The following is a 25,339-nucleotide window of genomic DNA, read 5'->3' as shown; positions in this document are numbered from 1 at the left end:
AGCTCAAAGACAGGTTCTCTTGTTCTTAGCAGGTTTTGTGATCGGTGGCCACAGTCTCCTAGAAATCCTGCAGATGGCGATGTTAGATAACTAAAGAGAGTTCTCCTTTGAACATGTTGCTGTTCACAGTTAGGACATTTCTATAGAAAAAAATGACTTCAAGGTATTCGTTGCTCAGTTTTTCTTTTGTAAATCTTGCCATAATTAATTATTTTAATAGTGCAATAGTGAAAGCCACTTGACAGTAGACGGTTTAATGAGGCCAGTGAGTAACCTATTTGGAGAGAGAGGCAGAGTTACTGTTTCAGGTCGATGACCTTTCATTTCCAATGAAGCTTAGTGTGAGCTCAAGGAACAACACTTCATCTTTCGACTGGACACTTTACAGTCTTTGGCCTTCACACTGAGTTTAACAACATTTAGATGTTGACCATCACTCCCATTTTCTCTTGGGTTGCATGTGCTGGTAATGGGAGGTGGCTGCACCAGAGCCACTGGCAGTAGGATCTGTGGGCTAATGCTTGGGGTGCAGATCCCCTATTGGTACATGGCTGGAGGGAGGTGGGGGAGGTGTGGGCTCGTGCTTGGGGTGGGGATCCCCTATAAGTACAATGCCAGGGCGTGTGGTCTGCACACCTGGGGCCTACCTGCCTTTCTCCGTCACATTCCCAGTCCATGGGAAAGTTCTTTGTGCCAACTTTTCCATGCTTCCCTTCCCCTCTTCAGCTGGGACCACTTACACCTCCTCTAGACCCATCTTTTGTTTCTTTACTTGTCCCATTACCATCCCCTTTTGCCTTGCACTATCAACCCTTTTGTCATTTAATCTCTCCTGCCTTCCACCGTATCACAGACCTTCCCTTTTGTTCTTCTTCCCCCTCCCCCTTTTCCCTGGCTCTGTATTTGTTTAAAATAACTTTCAAACAAGCACCAAGACATAGCTTGGCTGGTGGTGAGAAGGGCCCTCCCCGTCAGATCCTTCCTGCACACCCGGAGTCTCAGCACCAACGCACACTGCCCTCGAGGTGGCTGTAGTGGGGAAGAGACTGTTGCCTACCTCCTTCTGGAATGTGCCTTTGCAAAGCAGATCTGGAAAGTTCATCTCTGACATCTTCCCGTTCTGATGAAGGGTCACTGACCTGAAACGTTAACTCTGTTTCTTTCTCCACAGATGCTGCCTGACCTGCTGAGTGTTTCCAGCACTTTTTGTTTCCATTTCAGATTTCCAGTGTCTGCAGGATTTTGCATGAGCACTTTATTGACCTTGATTGAAAAGTGAGCCCGGATTTTCAAATGGCCGCAGAGGCGGAGCTGGGCCGTGGAAGACCAGCATGCCCGTTTGCCAACATCTGCAGGCCGGTGCTCCGTATTAAGTTTAAACCACCCCCAACTCCGCTGATATGGAAATATGGCCACAGGCTGCCCTGTTGGGGGTGGGGGTGGGGGAGGGGTTCCCTCATCCACAAAGGCGGTATGGCAGTTGTGACCATTTTTATTTTCAAAGAGTTTAAAAGTGCTGTAAGAAGTGGCCGTCTAATAACCTTATAAAATCTTCAGAAAATTAATTGAATATTATAGAAATAGCTCTCTCTCTCTTAAGAAAGATTCTATAGCAGTCTGCTGGGCTGACAGACACAGGACGGTGTAGGCCTGTTATCTCTGCCAGGGACATGACTCTAGCACAGGCTCTGAAACAAGGAATTCCTAAAGATGATAGGCTGTAGCCTTGTGCCCTCTGCAGACAAGTGTCTGGCAGAAGTTTACAAATGGTACCTAGCAAGCAATAAGCCACAAGATGACTTCGGGGGGGGAGCAGAGTGATGGGCAGGGAAGGGGTTTAACTTTGAGTACCTGTCCCTTGATGATTGGGCAATTGGAATCGAACAAGTGATTGACCTGGGACACTCACCAGCCCCTGGAAATAAAGTATATATACAGGTGCTCTGGAGGGAAATAGTCTTCTTCAGTCAGAAGGAGAGCTTCTTGAAGTGCCTTCGGCCTAACACTTTGGTTAGCTCAAGAAGACTGAGGACCCCGGCGACCGAAGAGACCATCTACACTTCGCCTGCCTCATCCATCGGGGAGACTGCCAACACCATTCTGTTTCACCCTATGATCTGGGATTGGTAAACCATTCAACCTGTTACAGGTCGTGTGTCTTTTCTGTCTATTTAGCTTATGGACCATCATATTTAAGCTGCTGCTTCTTAATAAAGTACTGGAGGGCCTCCTTTTGGCTCTCCATTGTCAGGAGCCTGCCCGCCATCCTTAATTGGATGACGAGCACGCCCTCTGGCCATTAATTGGCCAATCCTTTCAGAATCACGACATGCGTGTTATGCCGACGCTGTGTGGGATTGGGGCCTACAAGTGGGTCCCGACCCCAAAACAAAAATCCTGCCCCTGGTTTTCCCATTTCTCTGGTAGGTATTCCTGTTTTGTGTTCTGCGAATCCAGGCACAGACCAATGAAAACTTTGGAGATGAAAGGTGTGTCCAGATTTCTGATGTGTGTGGAACCACTCATTCTCATATGTAAAAATCCAATTTTTTTTTAATTATTTAGGCAGATGTTCAGAAAAACCCAATCTGACAAGGTTGAAAGGAGTAGATTTATTCCTCATGTTAAATGTGTTTTTGAAGAAAAAGAATTAAACCCTTTTAGCTACATCAGCAATTTTAATTCATTGCAAAATTGTATCTTCATACTTACAGGTGATTTAGTGCAGCCTGTATGTCGACATTTATGATATGTAGTCATTCATTGCCCAAGAAAAGAATGAAAGACTTGCATTTATATAGCGCCTTTCACAGCCTCGGGACCTCCCAAAGCACTTTACAGCCAGTGAAGTACTTTTGAAGTGTAGTCACTGTTGTAATGTTGGAAATGTGGCAGGCAATTTATGCACAGCAAGCTCCCACAAACAGCAATGTGGTAATGACCAGATAATCTGTTTTTGTGATGTTGATTGAGTGATAAATATTGTCCAGGAAACCGGGGAAAACTCCCCTGCTCTTCTTCAAAATAGTGCCACGGGATCTTTTACATACACTTGAGGGGTTAGACAAGGTCTTGTATGCGCATCTCACCCAAGAGACAGCACCTCCAACAATGCAGCACTCCCTCAGTACTGGAGGGGAGTGTCAGCCTAGACTTTTGTGCTCAAGTCTCTGAAGTGGGACTTAAACACACAACCTTGCTACTCAGAGATGAGAGTGTGACCAGCTGACACTTCAAAGCAGCTAATTTTAAAAGGTGATGTATACGCCAAGGTAAACTGAGACCAGGCATCGCATGAGCTCACAGATTAAAGACTGCAATAGCAAGGTTTTGTCGTATCTATGGTCAGCCTGGTTATAATGATTTATTTAGAATTAGAACATTACAGCGCAGTACAGGCCCTTCGGCCCTTAGTATGCTGACAGCCATTAGATAAACAAATGTAAGGTTACATGCATTGAGACAACTTTTCCCGGAAAAAAACAGACCAAGTGTCAAGCAAGTGAAGGTGGACAATGTTGGGCGGGAGAATGCAGTTAAGGGGAGCCTGGATTAGCACATGAGGGAGAAAGGAATAGAAGGATATGCTAACAGGTTTAGATGAAAAGGAGTGGAAGGAGGCTTGGACCTGTTGGGCCGAATGGCCTTTTCTGTGTTGTACAATCTATGTAATTCTAAGATTGTGACGTTGACTTTCCACTGGGCCGATTATGCTGTTTGTGCATCATTGAGTCAATGCTCGGGGAACCTGTAACCGCTACCATTGCAGGGTAGGCAAACTTAACTATCCATTGGTGGTTCTGTAGCAGAACTGTCCTGTAAAACTGGGGATACTTGGAAATGAGCATTTCGAAAGCTAAGCCTGGCTGTGGATTACAGCAGCAAGCTCAGCAACGCAGCCGGCAAGTCTCTCTCACTGAGCTCATTGGCAAGTCACCAGACTAAGGCCTCATGTGTGCTTTTGTGTCACTTTACCAGAATGTCTTCCACCAGAGCATCAAGGCAGCCAAAGAAGAGACATAGGCATGGCGCTGAGGCAGAAAATTTCAGCGAGGTGGAACTCTAAGCTCTGCTTGAGCAGAAAGAGAGAGAGAGACTGCTAGGTCGTCATGGGAGGAAGATGCAAGTAAAGTGTAGCTTGTGCCAGGTGAAGGGAGGTGACAATGGCCCTCAGTGCCACCTCTCGCTCTTACAAGTCCAGACCACTGCCACAACAATGCCAATGGTCTAAGCAGGACAGACAAGAGAACACATTAGTCACTATAGTCTCAGCCCATTCTAGGTTACCCCTAGTGGACTGTGAACGTAACTTCTGGAAATTCATGGTGAGAGTGCCATTGGCCCTCATTTAAATTTATTTAAATTAGCTCTGTGGGGACTTATTGGGAGGATCTGGAGCAGGGCGATTGCAAATTTGGACCCCATCTTTATTAAGGCGGAAAATTATTTCTGTCCCAACCTTAGGCCCCAGAAACACCAAAAAATGGGGTCGAATTTCTCGGCCTGTGTTTCCATGGCTTTGATCTTTAACTTGGCTTGAATGATCCTACACAAACCAACCCAATTAAAATAATCCAGCCACAGTTCAATCACCAGCAGGAACTGAGCAGGAGTTCAACCTATACAAATCTTAGATCATCAAAAAAAACAAGGTCGATAAGGGGCACAATTGCTGTATAATTAATAACTAACACTGCACTATTAATATGCTGTCAAGGATAACAACTGTCAATATAATAAAAACAAGAACTGCTGGAAATACTCAGCAGGTCTGGCAGCATCTGTGGAGAGAGAAGCAGAGTTAACGTTTCAGGTCAGTGACCCTTCTTCAGAACACTTCTTTGGGATTTTATTTCAGATTTCCAGCATCCGCAATATTTTGCTTTTATTATATGCAGGTAGCAATTTGAATTGTCTGGTGCCTTTCAACACTCTCCAACTGGGATGTCAATTATCCACTGGGCACTTAACCATATATGTTGATCTAACACTGAACCCAGTTAAAATATAAGACAGTCACTAATAAATCCAATAAAGAATTCAGGAAAAACCTCTTTATCCAAGGAGTGGTGAGAATGGGAATTCATTGCTACATGGTGTAGTTGAGGCCAATAGCATGGATACATTTAAGGGGAAGCTAGATAAGCACATGGGGGAGAAAGGATTAGAAGGATATGTTGATGGGGTGAGATGAAGAGGGATGGGAGGAGGTGTGTTTGGAGCATACACATGGCAGGAACTAGTTGGGCCTGAACGCCTGTTTCTGTGGTGCAAAATTCTATATATAATACATACAGTATTCAGAGGAACATTCAGCCCTTGAGCCTACTCCACCACTCAATTAGAACTAGGGGACACAGATTTAAGGTTTTGGGGAAGAGATACTGGGGGGATGTGAGGAAGAATTTTTTTACACAGTGAGTGGTAATGACCTGGAACTTGCTGCCTACGAGGGTGGTGGAAGTGGAGATGATGAATGATTTTGAAAGGAAATTGGATGGGCACTTGAGGGAAATAAACTTGCAGGGCTATGGAGATAGAGTGGGGAAATGAGACTGACTAGATTGCTCTACAGAGAGCATAGACTCAATGGGCCGAATGGCCTCCTTCTGTGCCGTAATGATGCTATAACTCTATGAGATTATGGCTGATCTGTGTCTCACCTCCATCTACTCACCTTACCTCCACAGACCTTGGTACTGTCACCTAATAAAAACAATCCATGCCAGGACAGAAAGCCAAAGCACCAGCAGACCAACAGTGCAAGCAGGTCACAGTAAACCATCTTAACAAAAACATTTCTATCATTCTTCTTTTTCTTTTTCTTTTGGGCCTCCTTATCTCGAGAGACAATGGATACGCGCCTGGAGGTGGTCAGTGGTTTGTGAAGCAGCGCCTGGAGTGGCTATAAAGGCCAATTCTGGAGTGACAGGCTCTTCCACAGGTGCTGCAGAGAAATTTGTTTGTTGGGGCTGTTGCACAGTTGGCACAGTTCTATCATAGTGCTGACAATACTGACTCCTTCGAAATACCTACAGTTCATATCTTTTCCAGTAGGGGGCAAAACAACGCCGGGGAAATGACTGGAATGCTATTCCACTGCAGCTCGTACTTTGAGATTGGCACAGAGCTGGCAGATTCTCCACTGCTCTGCTGGCTGCGGGACCATGTATACCCAGAGCTCTGCTCCGGAGTATCAGTGCTGGTTCAATTTAGATGGTCAGCAACGAGCCAATGGCACAGGCATTCTCTCAGCATTCAAAAGATTTGGAGTGTTGTTCCACGGCACAGCTTGGAAGTTTTTTTTACTTCACGCTGGCTGCAATTACACCACAGCCTGGCATGAAACTCAAGGAGCAAGGAGCAACATCCTGGTCCCACACCATCTGCCAGCATTTGCTTTGGGCAGCTTCCCACCCAAACGACACCACAGGGTTTACATTCAGCCATAATCTTATTGCATGGAGGAGCAGGCTCGAGGGGCCGAGTGGCCTACTCCTGCTCCTAATTCGTATGTACATTAACGTGTAGTATAACTTGCATTTACAAAGTACCCTTTAATGCAGTAAAGTGTCCCAAGGCACTTCACAGGAGAATTATCAAACTAAATTTGACTCTGAGCCACATAAGGATATAACAACTGATGACCAAAAGCTTGGTCAAAGAGGTGGGTTGTAAGGAGCGTCTTAAAGGAGGAGAGGCAGAGAGAGCCGGCATGGACTCAATGGGCTGAATGGCCTCCTTCTGTGCCGTAATGATGCTATAACTCTCTGAGATTATGGCTGATCTGTGTCTCACCTCCATCTACTCACCTTACCACCTTATAGGGAGCAAATTGCAGAGCTGAGAGCCTAGGCAGCTGAAGGCGCAGCCACGAAAATCGGGGATGCACAAGAGACCAGAATTAGAGGAGTGCAGAGATCTTGGAGGGTTGTAGGGCTAAAGGAGATTACAGAGATAGGGAGGGGTGAGGCCATGAGGATTTGAAAATGAGGATGAGAATTAACATGGTGCAATTTACAAATCCTATCACACAATTTTTCATTGTGAATCCTTTCTCATATGCAGCACCCTGGCCTCTGATCAAACTAGCAGTACCCTTGCTGAGTTGCTGATAGAACGGTGTCCCCCCCCCCCCCCCAACCTCTCAGTATAAACACAGACTCAAAGATCATAGCCATAATTGACCTAATCATGAACACACTGATCAAACAGTCCTGCTGTACAGTTAAAGTACAAATTAATTCCAGTTTTCCTTCGAGGTACGTGTGTTATAGTGTTTTATTCAGGACCCACCTTTCCCACTACAACAGCTCGTCCAAAGTGTCTCCTAGTGTTCTCAATTTCTCAAAGCAAGAACTTGCATCCCAAAGGAGTGGGGTGTGGAAGTGGAGAAGATAGAAGCGCTCACGTGGAGTTGTAAGACATAAATCCGCACAGCTGGGTGCCAGCAAGATCGTGTTAAAAGCAGAAATCCAATAAGACAGCCAGCAACACCAGTGACCTCTTTGCCAGTGCTCAGTGCAGTTGGATGATTACCCCTCTCCATAAAAGGAATGGTTTCACCCAAACTAGTATAAATTCCCTTTTAAGTCAGTGGAACAGACAATGTGAAGGAGTGAAGTGCAGCTGGCAAACTCAAGCAGCTCATGACAGCATAAAGCGTGTCAGTGCTGCACAGGCTGGCTCAAGACAAACAAAGAGTTTTGCAACATTGAGCATCCTCAGCTGGTGTGCAGTGACTTCGCTGTGATTGGCCTCAGGCGATGAATTCGACTTGGCTGAGCCAGGCAATGAATGATTCCGACCCGGGGAAGGCTGATGCTGTCCAGGCGCTTCTCAAGTGCTGCAATTATACCTGGGTGGTGAGTGATGAAGGGGCTGGGCTGAGCCCTCCCGACGAGCGCAGCCTGTACATCATGAGAGTGGTCCAGATCGCGGTGCTGTGTGTCCTCTCGCTGACCGTCATCTTCGGCATCTTCTTCTTGGGCTGCAATCTGCTGATCAAGTCGGAGAGTATGATCAACCTCCTGGTGAAGGACCGTAGACCTTCCAAAGAGGTGGAAGCTATAATCATCGGCTCCTACTGAGGATCAAGCTTCAAAACAAACTGGGGAGGAAGCAAAACTTTGCAGAGTTCTCCTGATCTGAAAATGATGGTCCCTTCCTAGAGGACAACTGAAGAAAACAAACGAAAGCTGACTCTCGACTCAACAGAAGAGCTGTGAACGTGCCTCATAGAGTTTTATAGAGAGTTGTATGGTCACTTTAGCTTGACAAAAAAAACAAAGGAAGCTCATTCAGATAAGGTGCACCTGGCTTGTAAGTACGAGGCAGAACTTCAAAAGCCTGCTCCAGATGTGGGGCATTATTTTCAAGATTGAGAAGTTTATGTGGGGGCGTTGGGAATAATGGACAATTGAATGTTGCTTAATATAGGGCCAAATTTGAAAAGGGCACCTCCTTCAGGCAGATGCTGATGGTTTCGAAATGAATTCAAGTTTGGGGAAAGGTTTATGGGGAAATCTAGGTTGGTCCTGCTGGATCAAAATGTAAAAAAATACTCTCCGGGTTTTTGCGAAGGGTTTTCAAGTTAAACAATTAGGTTAAGCCAATTATCCAGTCTTGCTGGTGCGGTTCGTACCTTGGTGTATCTGTTTGACAAAAGTTTGCTCACTTTTATTTTTGAGAGCTGTACCCTGCGCTTGTGTTTCAGATCCCCCAAACACTCTCAAGGTTCAAATTCACTTTCTGATTCGCTGCGCTCCACAGTATATATTCGTAAAAGTTAGCAAGCTCACTCTTATCTGGCCTATGCACAGAAGGAGGCCATTCGGCCCATCGTGCCTGTGCTGGCCCTTTGAAATTAGTCCCCAGTTCTTTCCCCATAGCCCAGCAAATGTTTCCCCCTTCAAGTGTCTATCCAATTCCCTTTTGAAAGTTACTGTTGAAACTCATTCCACTGCCCTTCCAGGCAGTGCATTCCAGATCGCAACAATCAGTGCAGACTCCTTCACCCGCACGGCTGTAAACCCCAGGGGAAGTTGTACACCCTTCAAAAGTACCAAGACACCCAGATTCGAGAGCAGGGCAAGTTATATCTTGAGTTGAGTGAAGCTTAAACCAAGAGGCAAGACATCCCAAAGAGATGGTGCACCAATCCTGTGCAATATGAATGCCTTGTATGCATTATGTGCATTACTCAATCCCTTTAAAACAAACCTGGAGATGTTGAGCATTCCCCTCATAATTCTACCAGGAATAGAAAACCTCTCCAACAGCAAAATACAACTGCAGTTGTGGAAAGGTTACCGGCAGTGCCGAAATCACTATTGTTGACATTACTGGACGGATGCTTGACATCCCTCCGTCCACTATTTGTTAGCCTGCTTTATATAAATTGGGTGAACACCAATGTGAGTGGTGGGCAACGGGACTGTCAGTTGAGCAGGATTAAGTATGTGTTGCACCAAAAGCCATTGCAGGATTTACCATTTAATTCTGTCAGTGTAAAGACTTTTTAAAGTGATGATTATTGTATTCAGTTATTAAGAAATTTGCATTGGAACTGGCCTTTTACAGGCAGTGGGAACTTTTATCTGTATTTTTTTTTAAATCACAAACACTGCAGTACAACTTTTCCTTGTATCCTGTGTTGAAATCACTGACAATAAATTAATCTGTCGTTTTTCAAATTGTTGGAGTTATTTGACACCTTGTTTCTCTCTCTGAAATCCTAAAAATACTTTCAGCAAGGTTGAACTAAAGCTGTCATGGAATGTGAGCATCACTGGCAAGGCCAGCATTTATTAGGTATCCTTAATTGACCTTGAGACAACTGGAAGACTTGCCTGGCCATTTCAGAGGGCAGTAAAGAGTCAACCACATTGCTGTCAGTCTGGAATCACCTATCAGCCAGACCAGGTCAGGACAGCAGATTTCCTTCCCTACCAGCCAAACATTTGTCAAGATGTTTTTTTTTACAACAATCCAGTAGTTACATGGTCACCCTTACTGGGACTAGCTCTTTATTCCAGATTTATTTAATTAAATTTCAATTCCCCCACTCCTATGATGAGATTTAAACTTCTAGTCATTGGATTACTGGGCTAGTAACATAACCATTACACTACTCTTCCCTTTTATTAACAATATCATATTCTCTGATCTTATAGTTCACTGATCAATAGTGAATGAGTGAAACTGACCCAAAATTGACAAATGGATGGCCAGTACTGCTGACCTGTCAGCACTGGTTGGTGATAGATACAAATTTCTATTTTCTCTCCATAAACTTGTGCAAGTGGCACTACAGGTTTTCAGACATACAGTGTGAATATCATTGGGCATCACTGGCACCTGTGCTGGGCATTGCACTGAGCACAAAAATTGATCAAAAACTATCCCATTAAAAGTTTTTTAAAATGTTATTTTGCATCATTTCTATCACAGGTAGTCGCTCCCGAAGGGGAGTGGATTTCATCTGTGTAAAAAGAACATGCTGAAGATTTTGCTACATCTAGCACACCAAGGAAATCTTTCCTTCGCAGGTAGCTATTATTCTTTATAATTCCATGTCCAAATACCAATGGGCAAGTTTACAATCTGACAGAAAGATCCCACCAACCTTATAATGATACTGAATGGTGTGTATGTACCAGTAGAGTTGCGACTGAATGAAATTTTACAATGCTACCATATTACATGATGCTGTTCTGCTTCAAGCTGCAAGGCACATCAGAATCAGCTATAATATCAAACACAGCATCACACACCCCACACTGTGCAATCACGCTCTGCATGCAACACCAGCGAAATAATCTTATGCAAAATGGTTTAGTGGATCGGCTTTCCAAAGCTGCCTTTTTGAGCGAAGCACCAATGAGAAAACATGCTTGTTAAATGATTATTTTATTGCCGGCTGTCTTTTGGACAGGGTGATTTTTGAAAGACTTATTACTCAGCGGATTTTCCCTGAAAGATCAATGGACAAATGCACAGATGAGAAGTTCAGTCCTTGGTCTGTGTCTAGCTGAAGCAGCAGTTGAGACCCTGCAGTGGGTTTCAGTGGTATTAAGCAAGGGAAGGCAAAAAATCAGCCAGGGGTCCCCGTAGAATCGGAAAATGATATAACACAGCAGGAGGCTCTTTGGCCCACTGTGCCTGTGCTGGTTCTTTGATAGAGCTATCCAATTTGTCCCACTCCCCATAGCACGACAAATTTTGTTCCTTCAAGTACTTCTCTGATCCCCTTTTGAAAGTTACTATTGAAACTGCTTCGACAGTCATTTCACGCAGTGCATTCCAGATCATAACACGTAATATCTGGCTGTATAAAAAAAAAATTAATTCTCATCTCTCCTCTGGTTCTTTTGCCAATTACTTTAAATCCGTGCCCTCTGGTTACTGACCCTCCTGCCAGTGGAAACAGTTTCTCTTTATTTACTCTATCACAACCCCTCATAGTTTTGAACACCTCTATTAAATTTCCCCTTATCGACATTCCCTCTAATTCTTTTTTGGAGTGCACGGGTGATTTATTTAAGTGCACTGCTCCTTTAAATTTTTTTGCATAGCCACACACCCGCAGGAACTTAAAGGGGCTGACTTGTGCACAGCCTGTGCAGGGACCGCACAGCTTACAGGGAACATTGCCCCTTACCCTTCTCTCTGTTCTAAGGAGAACAATCCCAGCTTTTCCAGTCTCGCCACCTAACTGGAGTCCCTCATCCCTGGTACCATACTCGTAAATCTCCTCTGTATTCTCTCTAAGGCCTTTGTATCTTTCCCAGAATTGGTCCTGTTCCTGACTGCTATCTTATAACCTGCGCTAGAAAGTGAAAGGGATAGAAATTCATCTTGGGCAGGGCGGGGCGGATGGGGTGGTGGTGTAGGGCACAATGCGCAGTATTGCATTGTCTGTCTGCTATACATGCTGCCTAATATTCAATGTCATTGAAATCAGTAGACCTGAATATCTGGCGGGGAGTATAATAGGAAGCCTATGCAACACCGCCCATTTTACACTACTGCCCTAAATGAATTGCTGCCCCCGAGCATCTGCAGAATTGCGCTCAGTGTGATGCCCTCTGAGGTTAACTGGCCCACTGAGGCTCTGGGAGTCATTTTTGTCTTTACTGCTTGGATAGTAAGCCCCTACTCGAAAATGGCCACTTTTCTTTTCTCTTGGTTTTGATGGATGGCTGATTTGCAACGCTAATGGCATAGTGACAAGTTGGATGGCATGGGAAGTGTGGATAATTCAGCGAGACGAGAACCCATGGAATTGGCACCAGCAGGTGTACAGAAGCTTTGCCCATTGGGAGCAAAAATTGGAGATTCAGGGTTAGAGGTCAACAGGCCCCGCCCTGACCTTCATTCCTGAAATCCCGATATGCTCTCTAGCTGGCAACGCTCCAGGTCAGAGTGCAAATTCTTAAAATAGACCTCGTACTCTATGCAATTGCAAATAACTGGCATTGAGTTTAAGGTTGACATTCAGTCTGCTTCACTTCCGTGGCTTGACAGCATTAGACCTGCTTTATTGAATTAGTACCACCTAACTCACTGCCAATTGGCTGCTAGCCTGCGTGTATATTAACGTAAGAATCTGCAGCAAAGATTACATTATATAGCACATGTCAAATTTAATATTCCATCATTCGACCCATTTGATCCTATGACCGAGTCACCAGCATGAAACGGGTAATTTAGCATGATTTAAAATGCTAATACTTAAAAATAGAATTACCTTTTAACATAGCAATCTAGCTACTCAACCCCTATTATTAGGAAATTAGTGATCTATGAATTTCAAAATTGTTATTTGATTAATATTTTCACTTGTATGCATCTGCAAGTGTAGGTTCCTATTGTGTGCAGGTCCGGCCATGTCCTATACCTTCACTGGAATGTCTAACCAGCATATTTGTATGCAAGTCTGGTTTTATGAAAGAAAGAAAAACTTGCATTTATATAGCACCTTTCACAACCTTAGGATGTCCCAAAGTGCTTTACATCCAATGAAGTACTTTTGAAGTGTCGTCACCATTCTTCTTCTTTCTTCTTCTTCTTTTGGGCCTCCTTATCTCGAGAGACAATTGTGAGGTAGGAAACACGGCAGCCAATGTGCGCACAGGAAGCTCCCACAAACGTAAGAACATACAACATAAGAAATAGGAGCAGGAGTAGGCCATTGAGCCCTTCGAGCCTGCTCTGCCATTCAATGAGATCATGGCTGATCTTCTACTTCAACACTATTTCCTGCACTATCCCCGTAACCCTTGATGTTTTTAATATGTAGAAATTTATCGATCTCAGTTTTGAACATACTCAACGACTGAGCCTCCACAGCCCTCTGAGGCAGAGAATTCCAAGGATTCACCACCCTCTGAGTGAAGAAATTCCTCCTTATCTCAGTCCTAAATGGCCTGCCCCTTATTTTGAGCAAAGTGATAATGAACAGGTGATTTTTTTTTCAACAATGTTGATTGGGCAGGATACTGGGGATAACTCCCCTGCACTTCTTCGAAATAGTGCCACGGGACTTTTTATATCCACCTGACAAAGCAGGCGGGACAGCAATTTAACATCTCATCCAAAAGACGGCACCTGCAACACTGCAGCATTCCCTCAGCGCAGCACTGGAGTGCCAGCCTACATTGTTGTGCTCAAGTCTCTGGAGTGGTTGCACCCACAACCATTTGACTCAGCATTTAGCAGGAACTAACTTCAAATTTCTCATTCTGAACTGGAACTCCAGTCTCCGGACTTCCTAAAGTTTTTAATTTCAATTCAGAAAAATATTGTTGGAATCATTCAGTAACTGTACTAGGTGTCGTACTGAGCCCCACAGATCAAGAAGACCTCAGACTAGTAATAAAGTTGCTGTCAGAGGGGACAACACCAGGGGTGCTACACTTAACCTCAGCATCCCTGGAATTGGCAGGGGGAAAAAGTCATCCAGTCTTCCCATTCTTTCCCACTTTCTTTCCAGTGGCTGTGTCAGGAAAATATGCATGGGCGAATGCTGCCCAAGGATAGTGGGGGGCCCAGCTGTGAGGTCACCCACAGCTGAATAGCCTGCAAATACTCATTTACACATGAACATAGGAACTTGAGGAGGCCATTTAAGCCCCTCAAGCCTGTTCTGCCATTCAATGAAATCATGGTTGATCTGTGATTTAACTCCATATACCCATCCTTGTCCCATATCCCTTTGGCAAACAAAGATCTATCAGTCTCAGATTTAAGATTAACAATTGATTGAGCATCAATTGCCATTTGTGGAAGAGAATTCCAAACTTCTACCTCCCTTTGTGTGTAGAAGTGTTTCCTAATTTCACTCCTGAAAGGCCTGGCTCTAATTTTTAGACTATGTCCCCTAGTCCCAGACTCCCCAACCAGAGGAATTTGTTTCTCTCTATCTACCCTATCTGTTCCTCTTAATATCTTAAACTACAATCAAATCACCCCTTAACCTTCTAAATTCCAGCAAATACAACCTTAGTTTGTGTAATCTCCCTTCATAATTTAACCCTTGGAGTCCAGGTATCATTCAGGTAAATCTACACTGCACTCCCGCCAAGACCAAAACATCCTTCCTAATGTGTGGTATCCAGAACTGCTCATGGTACTCCAGATGTGGTCTAAGCAGGGCTTTGTAGAGCTGAAGCATGCCTTCTATCCCCTTGTAGTCTTTTCCTCTAGATCTAAAGGCCAACATTCCATTAGGCTTTTAATAATTTTCTGTCCCTGATCATGATATTTTAATGATCTGTGTACTTGGATCCCCAAGTCTCTTTGGATCTCCACGGTTTCCAGCCTTTCCCCATTTCGAAAGTACCCTGTTCTCTCCTTTTTAGGTCCAAAGTGAATGACCTCACGTTTGCCTACATTGAAATCCTTTTGCCACAGTTTTGCCCATTCACTTAATCCACTTGACTCAGCGACAGTGAAGGAACGGCGATATAGTTCCAAGTCAGGATGGTGTGTGACTTGGAGGGGAACTTGCAGGTGGTGGTGTTCCCATGCATCTGCTGCCCTTGTCCTTCTAGTTGGTAGAGGTCACGGGTTTGGAAGGTGCTGTCATAGGAGGCTTAGCGAGTTGCTACAGTGCATCTTGGAGATGGTACACACTGCCGCCGCTGTACGCCAGTGGTGGTGGGTGTGAATGTTGAGGGTGGTGGATGGGGTGCCAGTCAAGCGGGCTGCTTTGTCCTGGATGGTGTTGAGCTTCCTGAGTCTTGTTGGAGCTGCACTGATCCAAATAAGTGGAGAGTATTCCATTACACTCCTGGTGTGTGCCTTGTAGATGGTGGACAGGCTTTGGGGAGTCAGGAGGTGAGTTACCTGCCACAGAATTCCTAGCCTCTGACCTGCTCTTGTAGCCACAGTATTTATGTGGCTAGTCCAGTTCAGTTTCTGGTGAATGGTCACCCCCAGGATGTTGATGGTGAAGGATTCAGCAATGGTAACGCCATTGGATGTCAAGGGGAGTTGGATAGACTTTGACTTGTTGGAGATGGTCATTTCCTGACACTTGTGTGGCACGAATGTTACTTGCCACTTATCAGCCCAAGTCTGAATGTTGTCCAGGTCTTGCTGCATCTGGACATGGGTTGCTTCAGTATCTGAGGAGTCGCCAATGGTGCTGAACATTGTGCAATCATCAGCGAATATCCTAATTTCTGATCTTATGACTGAAGGAAGGTCATTGAAGAAGCAGCTGAAGATGGTTGGGCCTAGGACACTACCCTGAGGAGTTCCTGCAGTGATGTCCTGGGGCTGAGATGATTGGCTTCCAACAACCACAACCATCTTCCTTTGTGCTAGGTATGACTCCAACCAGCGGAGAGTTTCACCCTTGATTCCCATTGATTTCCACTTTGTTAGGGCTCATTGATGGCACACTCATTAAAATTCTGTCTTGATATCAAGGGCAGTCACTCTCACCTGGAGTTCAGCTCTTTTGTCCATGTTTGGACCAAGACTGTAATGAGGTCTGGAGCTGAATGGCCCTGGCAGAACTCAAACTGAGAACTGGTGAGTAAGTTATTGGTGAGTATGTGCCGCTTGGTAGCACTGTTAATGACACCTTGCATCACTTTGCTGATGATTGAGAGTCGACTGATGGGGCAGTAATTGGTCAGATCAGATTTGTCCTGCCTTCTGTGGACAGGACATACCTGGGCAATTTTCCACATTGTCGGGTAGATGCCATTGTTGTAGCTGTACTGGGATATCTTGCCTAGGGGCGCAGCTAGTTCTGGAGCACAAGTAGTACAGCCAAGATGTTGTCAGGGCCCATAGCCTTTGCTATATCCAGTGTGTTCAGCCATTTATTGATATCACATGGAATGAATCGAATAGGCCGAGATGGATCATCCACTCAGCACTTCCGGCTGAAGATGGTTGCAAATGCTTCAGCCTTGTCTTTTACACTGATGTGCTGGGCTCCCCCATAATTGAGGACGGGGATGTTTGCGGAGTCTCCTCCTCCTTGTTTAATTGGTCCACCACCATTCACGACTGGAGAGTGGAGAGGACTGCAGAGCTTTGATCTGATCTGTTAGTTGTGAGATCGCTTTGCTCTCTCGATTGCATGCTGCATCTGCTGTTTAGCATGCATGTAATCCTGTGTTGCAGCTTCACCAAGTTGGCAGCTCATTTTTAGGTATGCCTGGTGCTGCTCCTGGCATGCCCTCCGACACTCCTCATTGAACCAGGGTTGATCCACTGGCTTGATGGTAACGGTAGAGTGAGGGTTATGTGAGGCCATAAGGTTACAGATTGTGGTTGAATACAATCTGTGGGAAACAAATGGGAAAAATGTCACGCTGGAGAAGACAGGTGAGGTTATGTAGTTGGTGCCTGAGGCCGATTGTTGGGGCAGTAGAGAGGGGATTTTGACTACCTCTATATATATTTTCACAGGAACTGCAATTGGATACAACATGGTTCCACATCTAACCATGCCATTCTCAATTAAACTTTTCCCAATGGGCTAGTGGGACAATAAGTTCCTCGATATAGTACTTCTTGGTTAGCTGTGTGTTCGATCTGAGGCAGTCAGAAAAGGTGGCAGCATGTGGTGTACTGGAACAAAAAGAAAGACTTGCATTTATATAGCACCTTTCACCACCTCCGGACAACCCGAAGCATTTCACACACACTGAAGTATTTTTGAAATGTGGGAAACACGGAAGGCAATTTGCGCACGGCAAGTTCCCACAAACAGCAATGCAGTAATTACCAGATTATCTGTTTCATTGATGCCGTTGAGAAATAAATATTGGCCAGGACACTGAGGAGAACTCCCCTGCTCTTCATCAAAACACATCGTGGGATCTTTTACATCAACCTGAGAGGGCAGACAGGGCCTCAGTTTTGTATATCATCTGATATCGTAGCTCCAACAGCACATCATTGACTCAGTACTATACTGAGCATCGACCTAGATTTCTGTTTTCAGGTCTCTGGAGTGGGACTTGAACACACAACTTTCTGGTGCAGACGTAAGGGTACTCCCAACAGAGATACTACTGGTAACTCTGTTTTCTAGTCACCATCATTGTTAGTTTTCAGGACAAGAAGTCGAAGAGGTTAGTTTGAGGAGTGGATGAAGGCAAGCATTCTAACCCTGTACTAAACAACCCAGCTCACAGCCAAACATTGATGAGTGAAGAGATTATTGTTTTCTGAAAGGGTGCTTTTTTGCTTCTTCAAATGGATCCTGAATAATTAGATTGCTGCGATGCTGCCTGAAACAACCTCAAAAAATAAATCAGTCGAAACCCGCATACAACCGTGTTTGCATGTGATTTATGTTGGGTATTTTTTTGAAGAGTTTATGGGCAGTTTACAGTGTGTTTTAGTGCTGGCTTTTAAAAAATCCTGCTTTAAAACATATCATTTGACCATTTTCCAAAAGACCAGTCTGCTGCGCAGATCATTTATCAAATGACGACAGAGAAGTTGACTGCAGTTAAATACTTCTTTGAAAAGGAAAGTTGGTCACACTGTTTCTATATATTGCTTTCTTTCAATGTTGAGATTGGAAACCATTATCTGATTTATTGCGTTTTTGATGTTTTTTGTGTGACCAGAGTGAAATTACTGTAATTATAACATTCCGCATTACTCTAATAAATGCCTCAAGTGCTTCCATTAGCAGTTTATGACACATCAAAGAAGATTTCTACATTATTTAATGAACTGCTTCTGTTTAGTTTAAGACAGTGATAAAAAAAAAATGTAAAAACGCAAAGGGAAATGTAGACCAGAGGCCATTTGGCCCATCCAGCTGATCCTTCCACAGAAACCTACAACCCTCCCCACTCCTATCATAGCATCAAACGACCTCTTAATCACTAGAGTTTTTACCCCCTCTCCCTTACCCAGGTATCTATTACTTTGTGTGAAGAATTGCTTCCCGGTATCAGTTTGGAACTTACTTTACTTTTTAACACGGTCAGTACTTGTCCTGCAGCCATTGTGCTTTAATGTAGAATGGTGCTCAAGATTAACATCTTCTATTCTACTTCAGAGCTCGCATATCTTTCCTTTCAAGGCTGAACAGTCTGAGCTTTCTAGCCTCATATGCCAGAAATAGCACAAGCCATTCAGCCTTGAAAGGATACAAAATGAGAGGAAATCATAGAGACAAAATGAGTGGAAATAGAAAAGATCATCTGGAACAGTATTTTGACTTATGCACCAACTTAAGGAGGGTTTATTGAAATAATTAAGAACCTAAGAAATAGGAGCAGGTGTAGGCCATTCAGCCCCTCGAGCCTGCTTTGCCATTCAATAAAATCATGGTCGAACTTCTACCTCAGATACACCTTCCTGCACTCTCCCCATATCCCTTGATTCTCTTAGCATCCAATAAAAGGTAAACACATCATGAAACAAACATATTCATTCATGGAAATACATCATGAAACAAGCATTAATACAACAAATTACATTATGAAACAAACACATCAGCACCTGGAAACACATAGCAGGCCAGTCAGCCAATAGGAAAAAGTCTGGTTCACATTTTTGGGGAGAATCCTTGTTCAGGATCATAGAATCACAGAATAGCACAGCACTGAAGGAGGCCATTCGGCCCACTGAGTCTGCACTGGCTCTTTTGAAGAGTAATCCAGTTAGTTCCACTCTTTCTCCATATCCCTGTAATAACAGTACATGCGCTATCGATAGAGATCTGAAACTATAAAAGATAAAACAGGTGCAAGAGCTGGTCACAATATGTCATTAAGAAAAATTTGCGTCGCCAAGTGCTCTAGGAAAAGAGGGAAAATCATTTCTCGCGATAAGAACAGTGCAAGGTGATAATCCTGATTTCCTGATAACCAAACAGTGCATAATTCACGCTATCAGGCAGAGGATTCTGTTCAAGATCTGGTGGCATGGTTCCATGGTTTACCTTCATCCTGGCCCATTTAGCCATGAAATCTAAAATTACGAAACAGCAACCATCCTAGTTTTATCTATTTGGAAGGCTAGATGGATTCTTGCCTTCAGCATGCTGCAATGCAGACTGTTGTTCTTATTTAATCTTTATTTAGTCTAAGTTTACAACACTTGGTTGGAATAACATTTGGTTGACATTGCTGCAAATCACAAGATCACTCAGTGTAGGGAAAATAATTTTACGGTGACCTTCCCAAGGTAATCTAAGTTTTGCAAAGTTCTGTGAATAACTAATTCTACAATGGCAACTTACATTCCTACTCTGAAGGGCAGAGGAACATCATTACATGGCTCAGGGACATTTGTGGTCTACTTCCCCTTTGACCATGGGCCTTGCTACTCCACATACCTCTAGGCCCAGCTATGGGATGCTGACCAATCTGGGGTTCATTTTGTTCCCTTTCCTCACATTAATGTCCAGCAAAAAAGGCAAGGAAATGCTATCAGGAGGCAGAGTTATCCTAGCTTCCATGCAGCAAGTGAAAGGCTCCTATTAAAATAGAACAATAGGTCTTTCTGTATGGTGAGGTAGCCGGGGCCAGACGACCAGTGGGGCGCCCAAAGCTCCGCTTCAAGGATGCTTGCAAGCGTGACATGAAGGCCCTAAATGTCGACCATCGCACCTGGAGTCACTAGCTGGCGAAAGCAAGGAATGGCGACACATCCTGTGGACCGGTGTGCACTACCACGGCGACCAGTTACTACAGCACCTTGGCGACAGACGCCAACGTCAAAGACAACAACTCTAAGCGTCACTTGGCAGCTTCACATGCGGCACTTGTGGCAGAACCTGCCTCTCAAGGATTGGCCTCAGCAAAGGTGCACCAAGAGAAGAAACCCCACCCAAATGGATTGTTTGCTGTGTGTCCATCATCTTTCATAGATGGAAGGATGCCAACCATTGGTCCTACAGTGCTTAGAAATTCCTGTGGCAAAATCCCTGGCCTCTGTTTAGTAGCTGCCCACAGTGACTTAGAGTCATTACGGCAGACAAGGAGGCCATTCAACCCATTGAGTGCATGCCGGCTCTCTGTAGAGCAATACAATCAGTCCCATTCCCCCGCTCTAACCCTGTAGCCCTGCAAGTATATTTCCCTCAGGTGTCCATCCAATTTCCTTTCGGAATCATTCATCATCTCCACTTCCACCACCCTCGTAGGCAGCGAGTTTCAGGTCATTACCACTTGCTGTGTAAAAACGTTCTTCCTCATATCCACCTCCCCCCGCACCTCTTGCCCAAAACCTTCAATCTGTGTTCCCTAGTTCTTGTACCATCAGCTTTTCTTTGTCTACCTTATCTAAACCTGTCATAATCTTGTACACCTCCGTCAAATCTCCCCTCAATCTCCTTTGCTCCAAGGAGAACAACCCCAGCTTCTCCAACCTAACCTTGTAACTAAAATCCCTCATCCCTGGAACCATTCTGGTAAATCTCCTCTGCACCCTCTCAAGGACCCTCACATCCTTTCTAAAGTGTGGTGACCAGAACTGGATGCAATACTCTAGTTGGGGCCTAACCAGAGCTTTATAAAGGTTCAGCATAACCTCCCTGCTTTTGTACTCAATACCTCTATTTATGAATCCCAAGATCCCATATGCTTTGCTAACCATTCTCTCAATATGCCACCCTCAAAGATCGATGCACATGAATCCCCAGGGCTCTCTGTCTCTGTACATCCTTCAGAACTGTGCCATTAAGTATATACAGTCTCTCCCTATATCTTTTGCCAAAATGTTTGTATGTTTGTGTGAAGTTCCATCTGCCACTTGTCTACCCATTCTGCTAGCCTTTCTATGTCCTGTTGCAGGTGGTTTATATCATCCTCACTGTTTGCCGCACCTCCAAGTTTGGTGTCATCAGCAAATTTGAGATTCTACTCCTTATTCCAAGATCCAAATCATTTATATATAGCAAAAAAAGCAATGGTCCCAGCACTGACCCTTGGAGAACACCACTGTCTACCATCTTCCAGTCTGAAAAGCAACCATTCACTACGACTCACTGGTACCTTATCAAATGCATTCTTAAAATCCATATAAACAACATCCACCGCATTCTCTTCATCAATCTTTTCTGTTACTTCATCAAAAAATTCAATCAGGTTAGTCAAGCATGTTCTGCCTTTTACAAATCCATGCTGGCTCTCCTTCATTAACTCGAACCTCTCCAAGTGTGTGTTGATTTTTTCCCTGACTATAGTTTCTAAAACCTTACTCATCACTGATGTTAAACTAACTGGCCTGTCGTTAGCAGGACTGTCCTTGCACCCTTTCTCAAATAAGGGTGTCACATTAGCCACTCTCCAATCCTCTGGCACCTCCCCCGTATCCAGGTAAGATTGGAAGATTATGACAAGCCCTTCCACTATCTCCATCCCCACTTCCTTTAGCAACCTGGGATGCAAGCCATCCAGACCAGGTGACTTATCTACCCTTAGCATATCCAGCCTTTTTAGTACCTCCCCACCTCTCAATTTTTATCCTATCCATTGCCTCTACTCTCTCTGCTTCTACTAATATATCGTCAGCCTCCATTTCCTTAGTGAACACTGATACAAAGTACTCATTAAGTATATTAGCCTTGCCCTTCACCCCTAAGCATAATTACCTTCTCTGTCCCTAATAGGCCCCACTCCTCCTCTTAATACTTACTTACTATTTACATGCCAGTAGAAGATCTTTTATATTAACTGCCATTCTATTTTCATATTCTCTCTTTGCCAGTCTTATTTTCCTCTTCACCTCCCCTCTCAAACTATTGTATTTGGCCTGGTTCGCACTTGAAAATACACCCAACATGCATCACACATCCTCTTCTTTTGTTTCATCATCATCTCTATCTCCCTCTTCATCCAGGCAGCCCTGCTATTGGTTCCCCTACCTTCTGCCCTTGTTGGAATGTCCCTGGCCTGTACCTGAAGCGTCTCTTCCTTAAAGATAACCCATTGTTCCATTCCAGCTCTTCCTGCCAGACTTTGGTTCCATTCTACCCTGGCTAGATCCCTTCTCATCACATTGAAATTAGCCCTCTTCCAATCTAGACATTCTACCTTATTTTGTTCCTTGCTTTTCTGCATTACTAGTCTAAACCTCATGTGCCGATCCATCCCGGATTCAGATGCTGACCTGGATTTTCCAAAGTCTTAGTACGTCCTCAGTGCCACTCTGGGCTCTAACCCTCGGTGCCACGCGGGGCCTCTAACCCTCAGTGTCATTCCTGGCTCTAACCCTCAGTGTCATTCATAGCTCTAACCCTCAGTGTTTAGTTCTTGTCAGGAAGTGAGTTTTCACTTGTATTATGTTGTGTTGCTGGTTCCAAATAAGCCTTTCCTGGTCATGCATCGCATTGATCGAGAGAGTGCGTGTGAGCTTTGTGGGTACCACCAAAGATTCCTCAAACTTTGGGGAATGCAACCAGTGGTCAGGAGGGACGAGTGGAGTTGGGTGGAGAATCCGATTAAATTGCTGTCTCTAGAGAACAATGGTTTGGCTCTTATTCCAGATTATCCCGGTCGCATCCTGGAATGACCACATGACATGGAAGTTAACTGGGGAGAGGGAGCAGGGTTTGTAACCTTAGCAGCCACTGAGAGCATGGTGAGTAAAGGCCTACTCAGGTCTGCAAATTAAACCCGACCCGAGTCCAACAGATCCACATCTGACCCAAGCCCGACCCGGCCCGAGCCCTTTCATTTTTTCCCGCGCCCGGCCCGACCCAACCCGACCACCGGAAAAAAGCTGATTATATTGGATGGAATCGCTCACTGCAGACTAGTGTGGAGTGTTTCCCGCCTTGACGTCCTGGCTGCCGCTGTGTCCGACCCGGACCGACCCCGAATGCCGGACCCGGAAGAGCGACCTGATCCGACCCGAACCTGACGTCGGGTCCTGTCGGGTTCGGGTCAGGTAGCTATGCTCTAATGGTGAGTATGTTGGACTGAACTCCAGATCCACTTGCAGCATTCGCTGTAATTCTTCCATAACTCCCATTGGGAAATGAAGCCTTAGTAGGCCCTGGTCCCTGACCTAATAGAGGTCTTTAAAATTATGAAGGGGTTTGATAGGGTAGACATAGAGAGATGTTTCCACTTGTGAGGGAGACCAAAACTAGGGACAAAAATATGAGAGAGACAGTCACTAATAAAGCCAATAAAGAATTCAGGAGAAACTTCTTTACCCAGAGACTGGTTAGAATGTGGAACTCTCTATTACAGGGAGTGGTTGAGGAGAATAACATAGAGGCATTTAAGGGGAAGCTAGATAAAAGAATGAGGGAGAAAGGAATTGAAAGATATGCTGATAGGGTCAACATCTTGGGGGTCACCATTGACCAGAAAATGAACTGGAGCAGCCACATCAATTCTGTGGCTACAAGAGCAGGTCAGAGGCTGGGAATTCTGCGACAAGTAACTCACCTCCTGACTCCCCAAAGCCTGTCCACTATCTACAAGGCACAAGTCAGGAGTGTGATGGAATACTCCCCACTTGCCTGGATGGGTGCAGCTCCAACAACACTCAAGAAGCTCAACACCATCCAGCACAAAGCAGTCCACTTGATCGGCACCCCATCTACAAACATTCACTCCCTCCGCCACCGACACACAGTGGCAGCAGTGTGTACCATCTACAAGATGCACTGCAGCAACGCACCAAGGCAAAACCTGAACACTTACCCTGGATTTTGTTTCTAAATCTTACATCTCATAATCTAACATACTTTTTATGCTGCAAAATTCAAGTCAGTAAGTTCCAACAACAACCTGCATTTATATAGCACCTTTAACATAGTAAAACATCCCAAGGTGCTTCACAGGACAGTTATTAAACAGAATTTGACACACATTATAGTTACTTTCAAGTCAACTTCAAACCCTGAAAAAACCCTGAGCTGAGTGTACGTGACCTCATTGATTGAATCTTCCTGACTGGTGTTTTGATGCACAATCATATTGCAAAACAACTTGCATTGGACAAAGAATGGTGTCATAGCAAGCAAGACTTTACGATGAAAAGGTTCAACTGTATATGGACCCCTTTGAAGAAACCAGTGTGAAACCAATTAACAAGTACACGCATGACTTTGCTTGTGGGTTTTTTAGTTGTTCGCTGAGGGGCAAGAAAGTAGAAGGTAAGAAAAAAAAAAGAGAATCAAAATAGCTTCCATCCTTTCGAGAAGCAGCACCAAATGCCAAGAAAATTGTTCGACTTCCCATGAAATGCTCGTCAGGCTGTCAGTGGGATTTCAGTGGCACCTCAGCCAGGATCTCGCTCCCCTCAAGGGAGGTGGAGGAAGTCTTCCAGCTTACTCAGGGTGAAAAGATATTCTGGCAGTTTAGAAGGCAGTGTGAGTACCTGTGAAGGAAAGTTCAGGACCCTGACTGCACCTTTGAAAAGCCTGATGCACCTTCTTGTTGCCACGGCAATGTCAACTTTACTAGCTTCCAGATGGGATTCTGAAAGACACCTCAGTACGAGTGAAAACGTCAGGTCTGTTCTAAGGCAACCTATCACTAAAGACCAATCGGTTTCTCAGGGGGTTAGAGATCGACGGGATCATACTTTGACAGTGACCATAAAATTTGTCATTTATGACTTCCAAAGATATGGGTCACAAGTGGAATAACTTACTTCTCCACATCTCCCAAAGCATTTTTTGAAGCGTTTTCAGAGCTGCGCCACCACTCAGATCACAGTGTTCCTTGAGGTGGGGGACAAGCTAGACTACACACATACTCTGAAGTGAAAGACATAGCAATGCAGGATGGGACTGGCTTGAACATCCATTGAACATTTTGGTGCCAAATTGACAATGGCACGTGGTTACTGGAGGTCCACTGTCTCTGAGAAAGAGGCATCC

The 25,339-nt window shown here is 44.6% G+C and overlaps 1 protein-coding gene across 1 annotated transcript; it reads left to right on the top strand.

The window, feature by feature from the left end:
• The first annotated feature begins 7,766 nt into the window (after window positions 1-7,766).
• Window positions 7,767-8,565, top strand: rprm3 (reprimo, TP53 dependent G2 arrest mediator homolog 3). Its single transcript, XM_068024515.1, has one exon. The coding sequence runs from the start codon at window positions 7,767-7,769 to the stop codon at window positions 8,088-8,090; it is 324 nt and encodes a 107-aa protein (XP_067880616.1). The 3' UTR covers window positions 8,091-8,565.
• The last annotated feature ends 16,774 nt before the right edge of the window (window positions 8,566-25,339 follow it).

Source organism: Heterodontus francisci, chromosome X, assembly GCF_036365525.1.
Source record: "Heterodontus francisci isolate sHetFra1 chromosome X, sHetFra1.hap1, whole genome shotgun sequence".
Taxonomy (NCBI): Eukaryota; Metazoa; Chordata; class Chondrichthyes; order Heterodontiformes; family Heterodontidae; genus Heterodontus; species Heterodontus francisci.
Note: the sequence above shows the minus strand (reverse complement) of the source record. Positions and strands in the feature narration are given on the sequence as shown.